Source organism: Nesoenas mayeri (assembly GCF_963082525.1).
Source record: "Nesoenas mayeri genome assembly, chromosome: 3".
NCBI classification, from domain to species: domain Eukaryota; kingdom Metazoa; phylum Chordata; class Aves; order Columbiformes; family Columbidae; genus Nesoenas; species Nesoenas mayeri.
In genome coordinates, this window is record NC_137544.1 from 5,669,664 (window position 1) to 5,682,845 (window position 13,182).

A 13,182-nucleotide genomic window follows, 5' to 3' on the forward strand; every position below is an offset into this window, starting at 1 on the left:
TTTATAAGCTTTGGGATCAGGGCTTTTGGAGGTTGCATTCTTAACAATGAATTGATTTATTTTAAGATCTGCTTGTTAAAGAGAACTTAGTATAAAGTTCCTTTATTTTTGTGATACTTTTAACAGCCTGTTGCATTGTCAGATAAATATTCCATTTGCATTGAAATATGAAAAAAAGTTTAATATTATGGTATTGCTTAAAACAAGCTCGCCAGAAGTATCTCTGATTTTTGGTTTTTTTCCAGAAGTTGTGTCATTACCAGACAAACACCTCCCTACCTCCTTGCCTTTAAAAACTGTGCATTAGAAAGCATTGAAAGTGATATTACTGGAAGTTCTGTTGGGTCTGTGAACTAAGCCACAGTAATTACCACTTATCTTTTTCGTTTTACTGATTTAATTGGTCTTTAAAATACAAATCATCATTCATCTTGAGAAGAAAATGTGCCGTGCTCTTTCCACTGGGTCAGACCGTTACATGAAATACACCATGCTCTTTGCTTGAGCTCAGACTTTCTCTTTTGCCAGTGCTTGTGATCCATAACAATTTTGTTGTTTGCGTTTTTTGTTCTTTAAGGATGAAATTCTGAAAGCAGCTGTGATGAAATATGGCAAAAACCAGTGGTCACGGATCGCTTCTTTATTGCACAGAAAATCAGCGAAGCAGTGCAAAGCCAGATGGTGAGAAGTGCCATGTCTGGGAATATGAGATTCATAATTAGTGGGAATTTAGGAATTACCACAGATTAATTTATGTCCACAGGGGAACAATAGTTTTAAGGTTGTTTGATTTCTGCTGTTGTGGATATTTCAAATTCCTATTGCTTGAAAGTAATTGAACAAAAGTAGACGAATGTTCTCTTTACCAGTGACTGCAGTGTTAGCAAATACAGGATCACTTAAAATTGTGTACATGATTTTTTTTTTTCTCTGTATTTACACATTTTAACCACTGAACATTACCAGTGAAGTAAAATTGTATGATATTAATCTCTCTTACAGATCATTTTCTCATTTGTCATAATGAGAATTTGTCTTGAGGCTAAATGTTTAGAAATTGCATGGTGCAATTTCATTTTATATAAGAAAATATAAGTTTAAAAAGGCTGCAAATACATGCAAATCAAATCTATTTGAGAATCAGACTTAGTTTCTCAAGTACTGAACTGCACATATTTATTAGAATACTTCTGTATAAAGGTAACAGTACAGGCACAGATAAAGATTAATAAGATAATAGCTGAAGGGTCCAGACCAAACAAATCTGAGGAAAGGAAGAGGAGACAGTACTGTATAAAAAAGTGGTGGATAAATAGTATATTTTAAAGCTCAAATATATATGTCAAAAATACTCTAGAGTAATATCCTTTTGTACAGGAAAAAAAACTTGCGTGAAATTTGTGTGACAAGATTTTGAAATGTCATTGTGATGATGGCCTCGAGTTGCACCAGGGAAGGTTCAGATTGGATATAGGGAAAAATTTCTTCGTGGAAGGGGCTGTCGGGCATTGGAACAGGCTGCCCAGGGCAGTGGCGGAGTCACCATCCCTGGAGCGGTGTAAAAGACATTTAGACGAGGTTCTTATGGACATGGATAAGTGCTAAAGTTAGGTTATGGTTGGACTCAGTGATCTTAGGGGTCTTTTCCAACCAAAATGATTCTATGATTTGAGTCAGTGCTGTTCTGAATTAATTCAAGGTAAATCAATGGATAGCTTGGAACTGTCTTCCTTAATTTCTTAACTTTTTAACAGGTACGAATGGCTGGACCCGAGCATCAAAAAGACAGAATGGTCCCGAGAAGAAGAGGAGAAACTGTTGCACCTGGCCAAGCTCATGCCAACCCAGTGGAGAACCATTGCCCCGATTATTGGGAGAACTGCTGCACAGTGTTTGGAACACTATGAATTTCTACTGTGAGTTACTGTTTTCCTTGAGGTGCATACCAGGAAAATCTGTGGAGTTTGTTGTAGTGATTTGTCATTCCCTTTTTCCATGGTGCTGAGGTCTGGTGGTTTCAAGCTGACCAAGTTGTTTTGTAAGCAAGTCCTCCAGGACTGTTACTTTTCAGTTGATATGTTTAGCCTGAAAGAAGCTCCTGATACATGGGAGAGCAGGTTTGAATAGATGTAGGTACATATTTTTTTGCTTCTGGTCATTCTGGCTAGAGGGTTGTCAAGGTTGAAACTGTTTATGGGCTTTGTTTTCAGATTTATATGGGTATTTTTTGACTGTCTGATCAGCATGGCTGAGTGTGTGAGAGGGGAAAAAAACAGACATACAGGCATAAAACACATCCTTTTGAAATGGCTTAATGTTCATTCATCATCTCTGTATGCTACAGATGGTTTATGTAGGCTCTGAGAAGGAAAGTGCTGTTTTCCCTGTGAGCCTTCTTAATTCTGGTGTGATTACTTGAATATAAAAGCATAATGGGAAACCCTGACTTGTTCATTTTGTCACACTGCTTGAATTCTAGTCCTTACTGTTCATTACCCGAGTTCTCTACTATTAGGTTTGTCAATGTTGTATTTGATATAATATGGTTTTAATATAATAATATATTGGCTTCTTTCTCTTGTCTAATTTAAGATTATGTAACTGTACCATGTTCATGAATCATTTCTGCAGTAATATAACAAGTGTAATGTGTGTTACATAGTAGAAGGTTACTTTTTTGATCGATCTTTGGGGACATTTGAGGGGTGGTTATTCTGAGCCTGAGGGAAAGTGGAAGAGCCAGTTGTGACACACATACAATGTGTTTTTTAGGGACAAAGCTGCTCAGAGAGACAATGAGGAAGAAACTGCTGATGATCCTCGGAAACTTAAACCTGGAGAAATTGATCCAAATCCAGAAACCAAACCAGCCAGACCAGATCCTATTGACATGGATGAAGGTAAGATAAGAGGTTTTTTACTGTTTTTGACAGAAATCTGATCACTTTGGTTTTTTTCTTCTTACGCAGGCTCTGTACCCTGGGTTTCTTTTGTCTTTTTTCTCCACCCTCTGATCATTTTTTTCTTGCAGGTTTTGTCTTATTCTGTATCTGGCTAGTTAGTTATACTTTTCCAGTCTTCCTTGGTGTGTTCCCTACCTTCTAATGTGTCTTAATCATCTCTAACTGTGACTGACCTTTGCTTTGACAACTACTCTGCTTGTTTGCATTCATATTTCTGGATTTTTGTCTTTGTCAGTCAGCTCATACCTTCCTTGCACATAGCAATAATATGAATTCAAAAATGAACACTGCTAAAATTCCATGAATAGACCAGCAGTGTTTTTTGAATAGTCACATGTTCACAAATATAGCACTCTTGGATATGGATATAAATGAAATTAACAAGTTCTCTAATATAGTACTCACAATGAATATGTGAATGAAATTATAATTTCATTAGTGTGGTCAGTTTGCCTCTTTATGTATATATTTTGATTCGCTGTAGATATTAGTAGAATTTCTTCCAACATTAGGGGATTTTTTTAAGTTTAAATTTCATCTGACCAATGATTTAGGAAACATATTGGAGCAACTTGGAGAAAACTGGTTTAGCGGTTGTGCAGAATGCCTGTGAAAGCATTGATTCATTCAGCTTTAAGGATTGCTTTCTGATCGTACTGTCACTTTTTCCATTACTCCCATCTTTAAGTGCAAATTTATAGCTCTATTTATCTGTACTATTGCAGATGAACTTGAAATGCTGTCTGAAGCTAGAGCTCGTCTGGCTAATACACAGGGAAAGAAAGCCAAAAGAAAAGCAAGAGAGAAGCAGCTGGAAGAAGCCAGGTAAGCTTATGCTTAGTTTCACATACTGGGAGTATTTTATTGACTCTGTAGCTTTTATAAGGTATAAAGTCAGGCACAGACTTAAGTCAGACTTTTTGATAGTCACTTGTGAGAAGAACTTCATTTTTCTTTGAATATGTCAAGCCCTATGACAGCACCAACTGATTAAAGTAGCGCCAGATCTTAGGATACAGGAACCACCTGTAGTTATGCACTTTAAATCACGTAGTGTTACCATTTCTGTAGACGTCTTGCTGCTCTCCAGAAAAGACGAGAACTTCGGGCTGCTGGAATCGAGATTCAGAAGAAAAGAAAAAAGAAGAGAGGCGTGGATTATAATGCAGAAATTCCATTTGAAAAGAAGCCTGCCCCTGGTTTTTATGATACATCAGAGGAAAACTACCAGTCCCTTGATGCAGATTTCAGGAAGCTACGTCAGCAAGACCTGGATGGAGAATTAAGATCGTAAGTGTGTGTTATACTAAGGAGGGAACAGTATATTTGAAAAAATACCCCCATACTTATGAGTCCTGGAAATGTCTGAAATACAATGTGGGCAGGAGTTGTATTTTCCTTGGGACAGATTCTAGTTCAGGTTGCTTCTGCTTTTTAAGTCTTCTTTATTTTTTACCTTGCTAAAAATCTAATTGTCCTTTTTTTCCCATACAAATGAAGTTCTTCATGTACGTTCTTGCTCTTTAATTAGAAATCTTCAGTTTCTTGAGGTTCATTTTCTTTTAGCAGTAGATTTGCTTGTGTATTTGCAGTCCTTTCTCCAAGTCCTAACATTATTGAGATTGCTTACAGGAGTAGATTTTGCCTGTCGTAGTATTACTTTTGCTGGAATTGTTCTTAAGTAGAATCTCCCTAAATGGTTAACTTCTCCTCCTTCCCCCAAAAATCCCCAAACATGCAGCTGAGAATTTAAATGCCCATCTTCATCATGAGCACTGTGGTACGTATTTAATTGTACAATTGCATTTCCCACTACTTCTGCCAGCTCCTTTGAACTGAGAGAGTTTGGTTTGTTAGCTTATGATCTAATTGATTCTTTCTTTATTGCTCTTAGTTCAGAGGGCCTGGCAGAAGCTTCAGCCTGAAGCTTATGATTTTACAGGCAGTTTGAAGACAATATCATTTTTATTAAATATCGAAGAGAAATTGGTTCGCATGTCCCACAGAAAACGTTTGTCTTCTCTTAGCAGCTGCTGGAGAAAAAGGGACTGTTCGCATGCTCTGATTCTTGCTATCTAAATTTTTGGACTGACTTTATTTTCTTGCTCCCATGACCCAGCTAATTGTAGCTGAAGCAACCACCTGTTGCCTAATGCCAGAATTTAGAAGCTTTACACTGCCTGGTGGGTTCTGCTGCAGAATCTGCAGACCAGATGTAATCGCTTAACTTTTGCACCACAAGTTGGTTCACCCTTCCTACAACATATTTTATTTCAGCATATCTAACCTTTCATCAGGGTACAGGCTTTTTGCTCTTTGCTTGTTTCTTTTACTTTGTAGCTGCTCTGTGTGTTCTAAAATGATTCTCTTATCCATAATGACAGTGAAAGGGAAGGAAGGGAGCGCAAAAAAGACAAACAACATATGAAACGGAAAAAAGAGTCAGACTTGCCTTCAGCTATTCTACAGACCAGTGGAGTGTCAGAATTTACCAAGAAAAGAAGTAAACTAGTGCTTCCAGCTCCTCAGGTAAGCTGTTCATTGATCAATAAATGACTTACAAGGCCAAAGCCAGTCAGTGTTTTCTGTTTTATCAAGTGGATCTCGTGGTTGTGTTTTACCTTACTATGCCTTGGAATTTTCTCTGTTAAAGATATCTGATTCAGAACTTGAAGAAGTTGTAAAAGTAGGCCAGGCAAGCGAGATTGCACGCCAGACTGCTGAGGAATCTGGAATTACAAACTCTGCTTCCAGCACTCTTCTGTCTGAATACAACGTGACCAACAGCAGCATAGCCCTAAGGACTCCCAAAACTCCAGCAGCACAAGACAGGATCCTGCAGGTACTGTATCAATGTACAGAATGGGCTTTTAGTCTTAGTGCCAGCAGTCAACTGAAGAGAAGGTGTAAGTACCATAGAGGCATTCCTTAGGTTATGTGCAGTGCTGGGCTTTCATAGAATCATTTCGCTTGGAAGAGACTCTCAGGATTATTTAGTCCAACCATAACCTAAACTAACTCTAGCACTAAACTGTGTCCCTAAGAACCTCGTCTAAATGCCTTTTAAAGACCTCCAGGGATGGTGACTCCACCTCTTCCCTGGGCAGCCTGTTCCAATGCCTGGCAATCCTTTCCAGTATGAAATTTTCCCTAGTATACAACATAAGCCTCCTCTGGTACAACTTGAGGCCATTTCCTCTTGTCCTATCCCTTGCTACTTGGCAGAAGAGGCCAAACCCCTCCATGCTACAACCTCCTTTCAGGTAGTTGTAGACAGCGAGAAGGTCTCCCCTCAGCCTCTTTTTCTTCAGCCTAACAGCCCCAGTTCCCTCAGTTTGAACTGACTCTTGATCTCGAGGACACACTGAAAGGCGTAGAAGCAGATCCGCCTCTTTCTGATCAGTTGTCATCATGCTTCAAAACACTACAACACTCTCTTGTTGTATTATATATTGTGTGCAACTTTTAGTATTAGCCGTTACCCTGGTGTCCTATATAATTTTCCATTGTCTTAAGTACCTCTCAGCATCTGAGATGTATACAGTGTTTGTGTCCTTAAAACTATGTCTTTTATGTTGTTTCCTACTTAGTTTTGCTGTTCAGCTTTTATTTCAGTGAACAAGAAGTAATAACTACAACAATGCAATAATATTTCTCTAGCACTTCATGAAGCACAAAATGAAGGAAGGTGAAACATTAAGCAACCCACTCATTTTTGCAACTACACTTTATATTTTACTGGAAATAAAGATTAAAATCCCATTCAGTGGCACAGTTAGGTTTGTAAATACCAATGTATGTGTGCTACAGTTAAGGAGTATTAAATATTTTCCGCAAACTGAAAGTCGAATAACTCTTCAGCTGTTCTTACTGCTACTGAATCTGTTAAAGATTTAGAGTGTGACTGTAAAAGTCTTAGCGATGTTTTGTCTGTTCTACAGGAAGCGCAGAATTTGATGGCTCTGACAAATGTGGATACCCCCCTGAAAGGAGGTCTTAACACTCCCTTGCATGAAAGCGACTTTTCGGGTGTAACACCACAGAAACAGGTTGTTCAGACACCAAATACTGTGCTTTCCACACCCTTCAGGTAAAGCTGACTCTTTTTCTTCTGAGTGCTTGGCTGGGCATGTGATGGTGTTTAGATGAGGCAGATTGCAGTGTGTGAAACAGAAAGTTATGGTCAGTGCTTTAAAGCAAATTTCAACTCGCTTTTATTAATATTTCAAGGCCTTGTTGTACAACTTTTTCCTTCTGTGTCTTTCACAAGCTTAGCCACATCACCTCTATTTGTACAGTCTATAGCTCACTGGAGTTTTGGTCCAAAGTGAAGTTTTCTGTGGTCTGAAGCAATATAAATTATACCAAAGTAATAGAGGAGTATAAATAGTAAGGTGGAGTGTCATTCTGTATGCAGATCCTGGCCTTTCCAAAGTATTACCTCTGAGTCAAAGGTGTGGGAGCTCCCAGAGCCAAACCCACACTGAATTTTGAAAAGCTGGAGTAAATATTTTACAAGCCGTATATAGCCAAAATAAAATATTTCTTATATTGCCAATCTAAATAGTATGGAATTGCTGGTTTAACTCTTACAGTGAGTCCTAAATAAATACATGACACAAATGTCAAATACCATATAGCTAAAAAATATTACACTTGGTACATTTTGTCTGTCAATTTTTTCAGCTTAGGTTCTAATTTTACTTGTATCATGCTAGTAGGAAAAGTGGAGAATGAAAGAAAAAGGACCTTTATGGCAGCTTTTCAAAAGCAGCTTTATTTTGTTGTTTAAAAGCTACGTGCAAAAGCCCTGCTCTTCTAATTGGATCCACATAAATGAATCCTTTTCTGTAGATCTGTTGGCGTCACTGTGGTGCAGAATGAATGTAGAGTTTTGCCTGGAGTGATCTGGCTGTTCATTTGGGTTATTTGACATTAAAAAATGTAAATACATAGGTGGTACCTATGTAGCACCTTGGCTTGCTTGCAGAAATGCTCTATCAGTGTGAAAATCCAAGACGTTGAGCAGAGAGAAAAAAATCCTTCAAGTGGTTAAAAATAAATGAAGGGAAACCATATCTTCTTACAGAGGCAGAGTATTGAAACTAGAGCCATCATCTTATTATTTACGCCATAAGAGCAAATATTGAAGTACACCTTTTTTTATTTGATGGTTTGAAATGTGTAATATGTTGATGCAAGGTTTTTAGTTATAAGAATTTTCTTAAAAGGCAACGAAGTTGACAATTCTAATAGGGTTTTTAAACACTGCACGGCCCTGAGAGAACTAGGGAAAAACAACCTGCTTACTCGAAAATTGTTTCTTCTGGAAAGAATCTCAAAACTTTTTCTGCTAGTATAATCAACAAAGTAAATATATCTTATTAAACATTCGTTTGAAACCATAAAAATTCATTTCACTGTTTGTTTTTGTTGTTTTTTTTTTTTTTTGTGACTGTTGTCCTGCATATGTTATTGCTGGTATTTGTTATAATAAATGAGAATTCATGAAAAATCTGTCAACAACCTCAGGCAAGAGGAAAATATCCCTTGTGTCTCGCAGGAAGTAATATCCAAGAAATAAGTCACTGTTGTATCTCTTAAAAGAGGCCCAGTAGTTTGTGTCAGGCCATATGTACAATCCCGTTTATTCACCATTATGGCATCTTACTGGCACTACAGAAGTACATTAACTAGTAGTGGAAATAATGGATTAAATAGTCTTGTTGAGTCTGTCTCGGCCACAGTTATTTTCTACAACACACATACTTGTCATTGCTGTTGGAAAATATTTACATAGGTGTAGATGAGTGCCATAATGTAGTCTTTTTTTCTAAAAGTTCTTCTCCTTCCCAACTGTGTTTTCTCTGAGACATTTATCAAGTTATTATTAACATCACTATGTGAAACCTCATTGTAAATTTGCAACAGAAAACTTGTGACTGTATCCAAGAGAATGTCTGCACACCTTTCATGTATTAAGTTACTGGGACAGAGAACAATATTTCTTCCTAATCTAGAGGAGAAGCTACTGAAGTCCACAAAATCTAAGACTTAATCCATCTTGCGCTTAAAAGTCATTATGATAATATAATCACCACTTCAATAATCAGTGAAAGCAAAGAGGCATCTTCAGAGTGATTCATTCCATTGTAAGGTGGGGCAGCTGTTAAACCAGATGAATTTAGAGTGAATGACTTGCCACAGGTGGTGGGGAAATCAGACCTTGCAATTAAATCCTAATTACTGCATCCCAAAATAGTGCCTGGTGGTTACACCTTCTCTTAAAAAATAGCAATGAGAGTTTATGTTGATGTAGTTCCCGAAACTTACCGTAATGACTTGCCTAGATAGATTTCAGCTTGACAGGTCCTTGATTGCACCTTGACAAGTTTAAACAATTTATCTTTTGGATTCTTCTAATTGCATATTACAGTTTCCCTGCCTCTCATGCAAATAATCCATATTAGTAACGGTATTTATATATATTTTTTGCAGCATTCAGTCTTTGGAAAATAGAAATCTTTAGGAAAATAAATGATTATATCTGCATTTTCTCTAGAACACCTTCTCAAGGGCCAGAAGGCTTAACTCCTCGTGGAGGACTAACTCCTAAAGCTGTGGTTGGTACAACTCCTGGCAGAACTCCGCTGCGTGATAAACTGAACATCAACCCAGAAGAAGGAATGGCAGATTACAGTGACCCATCTTACGTGAAACAAATGGTAAGAAGTGCTTAACAAGTGGATATCCGTGTTCTCTTAATTTTTCAGGATTTTTAATTCTTACCTCCTGAACAGAATTTTATTTTATAATAAATGCAAGTGTTATTTCTACCACTTGTGTATGAGTCTCTACTCATCACCTGATAAATCTTTATTGGAAAGAACAGAAATCTTGCCACTTAGAACAACTTTCGGTGTGCTCAGTAAAAACACTCTAAAGTTATTTGTCAAAGAAGACCTAGTTAAATTTCAGTCCTTCTTGTATCTTTGAAGCTGAGCAGGAAATATATCTTGAGGATTCATTTTTCTTGCAACCCTACTCAGCCCTCAAATCCCTCATCACCTTGGCTTCCCACTTTACCTACAGGACCTTTTCATCAGTCTCTCCTGTTGACAACATTGAGCTGAAGGAGTTGAATTTTTGCTGTTAGGAGCACTGGATTTTGAGATGTCCAGTAATCTGAGTCCCATCCAGGCTCTTTTCATCACCTTTGGCAACAGATGTTTCCATTCTTGGAAATTCAGCCAGATGTACCCTGCCAATTAGGCATGGTCTAATATATACCACGGTATGTGGTATAAAAGGGCATATACTTAATGGGTAGCACCTTGGGAACTCCTTTTATGTGACTGATTCTGCAGCCTTAACTGTGGCTTTGGGTATCTCCCACCAGAGCTATTGACATTTTTCTTTTTGGGCTAGCTAAGGAGATCTGCTTCAAGTTTTTGGCATGTTCATCTTGCAAAAAATAACTCAAATACAGAACTTCAAGTTTCCTCTTATCTTGAAGAACAAGATGTATTTGATGTCCTTATACTTTGATTCTGTCTTAGCCTTCTTATAGTAAAAAGGTGCTTTGCTGCTAGAAGGAAAATTGAGGCGTCAGTTTCCTGATGGACTCCACTGGTTTCCACATCTGGTGCTGTTTGTGTTTTCATACTGTGCCACAATCCTCGGATTTGGGAGCAGCTACAAGGAAAGAAAATATCCCAGTTGGGCTTGCAAATACCTCTGTGTCCACCAACAGCGTGGACACACATTTTCACATATTTTCAGTCTCTTTGAAGGTGTTCATGCGAATCTCCACTGTTGTAGTGAAGCTACTGGGAGGCAAAGGTGCCGTGCTGTTGTTTCACTTGAGTATTTCAGCCTGTTTGAAGATTTCATTAGCTTTTTTTAAGAAAGCTGCATGCTAGTTTTTAGCATCAGAGAATTCCTGTGCTTAATAATCCATAAACTCTGGGGTGGGGCATCTGTAGGCCCGGCTGGGTTAGTAACATGGCACTTTGTCAGGCTTCCGAAGATTTTGTTTCTGTTGGCTTTGTAGCAGACTAAGATTACCAGATTATGTTGGTTGTGTATTGTTCGTGTCTGTTAATGTAGATGGCTGGAATTTGATTGTATTGCACCTTTGTGTTATTTCAACAGGAGAGAGAGTCTCGTGAACATCTGCGCCTCGGCCTCATGGCCCTTCCTGCTCCAAAGAACGACTTTGAGATTGTTTTACCTGAAAATGCAGAAAAAGAACTTGAGGAACATGAAGTAGATGAAACCTTTGTCGAAGATACTGCTGATATAGATGCCCGCAAGCAGGTAGGTGTGTGTGATATGGATAGTGCCTCTTGTTTAAAATAAAATATGTTCCTTGTATGGTTCCCATAGTTTCATACCAGTTTAGTGGAAGTGGTGCAGCTTCTACAGAGTAACATAGGAAAACGTACATGTTTTCTCTGCTGCCTTCAGAGTACACACACAGAGGCTAAAGCGGTTTTCTCTCTGAACCCTTTTCTTAATTTGTTAATGTTATGTACCACATCATTTTCTACAATGAAGTCTCTTAAGACTATGTAAGCCCTAGATCCTGCGTCTGTCTGCCTAAATGTAATATTATAATTAAAAGCGTTTATCTACAGAGGCACATGTTTGATTTTTAAGTAAGTGAGAATTGTGTTTTTACCTTCTTTTTTAAAAATTTCAGGTTATTCTCAAGGTTAAAAGTTACTATTTGTGAAATGTAAGGTGTGTATATTGGGTACATACAGATTAAGGCAGGTTGGTAGGACGCAGATAGAAATCTGCCATGCAGTGAATTTTGGTGCCTTTTGTATGGCCTGTACCACAGGTCATACAGCTGATTTGTGAATGGGTCCCTATATTTTTCATTTGCTTTATTTCAGAATCAAGGAAGGCTGGATAAAGTACTAGCTTAAATTTTGCTGGTTAAATAGCTGTACTAGCCAGTAATTAGAGACAGTTTAATTTTTTTCCATTTAAAAGAACAGTCTCTTTTCCATTTATTACTTATCCTAATTTGTGTGATGCAAATCTGTTTTTGTTATACCTTCAAATAAAAGTTCTTTTGAGTTCAGAGGGGTTTTTGCCAATGCCTGTGCTTTGACAAGTGAACAAAGTATTTTAAAAAAATCCTGTGCTGTGTTATCTTCTAATTTGATAAGCATTTCCCTGAATTTGTTTCCTAGCGTGTTCCATTTGTGGAGAAGCATATTCTGTACATTTATATGTCTGTCTCCTGCACACATGCACACACTCGACATAAGTAAAGATAATTTATGTGCATAGAATAGAGAAAATAATTTGAGTTGTAATATCACACAAGAGAATAGCATCCTGCCTTTCAAATGAAGGCATGACATGGCTGGGATTAGAAAACGGAATATCTTTATCATAATTCCTGAAGTTTTAGACAACACTGCCTTCTCATGCTATTTATTACCTGAAAGTGGAATGTTAGGAGAAATCTCATGTTTTCACTCTTTCACAAATGTTGTTTTAGAGAAGTAGTTACTTTATGTCATAGAAGAGGACAAACAGAGTCCTGTCTGCAAATTCACGAGTCTGTCCTTTCCTGGTGGATTTTCTGACTGGAGAATTAGAGCAGATGTCAGAATCGATGTCGAGGAATTTTTAAAGAACAAGCTCTTCTGGGGCTGAGGCTGAGGGAGAATTTGATGGCTGTAAATAACTTTTTGGGTATCTCTCCTCTGAGTGTGCTGTGCTCTTGTGGTTTATTTCAGAGGTAGTAAATTATGTCATCACGTAGAGAGTGGCTTGTTGTTTGGCTCTGGCTTCATAACGTGAAGTCTTGATATAAAAACTAATTGATTACTGCACCAAAGATTCCTTAAAGTATCATGTACATTTGTAGAAAGCATCTGGTTGTATTTTAGTAGCAGGTGTAACACTCAGCTTGTCTGTCTAGGCTCTCCGAGACGCAGAGCGTGCAAAGGAGCTGAAGAGAATGCACAAAGCTGTTCAGAAGAATCTACCACGGCCCTCAGAAGTAAGTGGAAACAGAATTCACTTTTAAGGAAAAAAGAATTAGAAATAAAGCTTTTAATCATTATAGGAAGAAATGCAGTCTAAGTAGATCATGAAAGAATGAATTCTTTGATTTCAGCCTTACAGGAAACTTTCACAAGAAGATGGTCAAGAGATACTTCATATGCACAAATGAAAGAACAGTTGGGTGTTC

The 13,182-nt window shown here is 37.8% G+C and overlaps 1 protein-coding gene across 1 annotated transcript in view; it reads left to right on the top strand.

Moving 5' to 3' along the window:
- CDC5L (cell division cycle 5 like) overlaps nt 1-13,182 on the top strand; it is a 38,712-nt gene that overhangs the window by 2,292 nt on the left and 23,238 nt on the right. The window contains exons 2-12 of the mRNA XM_080341134.1: nt 578-681; nt 1,755-1,916; nt 2,773-2,900; nt 3,689-3,788; nt 4,035-4,253; nt 5,348-5,492; nt 5,617-5,805; nt 6,905-7,053; nt 9,526-9,688; nt 11,118-11,282; nt 12,910-12,990. Of these exons, the coding sequence (XP_080197260.1) occupies nt 578-681; nt 1,755-1,916; nt 2,773-2,900; nt 3,689-3,788; nt 4,035-4,253; nt 5,348-5,492; nt 5,617-5,805; nt 6,905-7,053; nt 9,526-9,688; nt 11,118-11,282; nt 12,910-12,990 (1,605 nt within the window). The remainder of the gene's footprint in view (nt 1-577; nt 682-1,754; nt 1,917-2,772; nt 2,901-3,688; nt 3,789-4,034; nt 4,254-5,347; nt 5,493-5,616; nt 5,806-6,904; nt 7,054-9,525; nt 9,689-11,117; nt 11,283-12,909; nt 12,991-13,182) is intronic.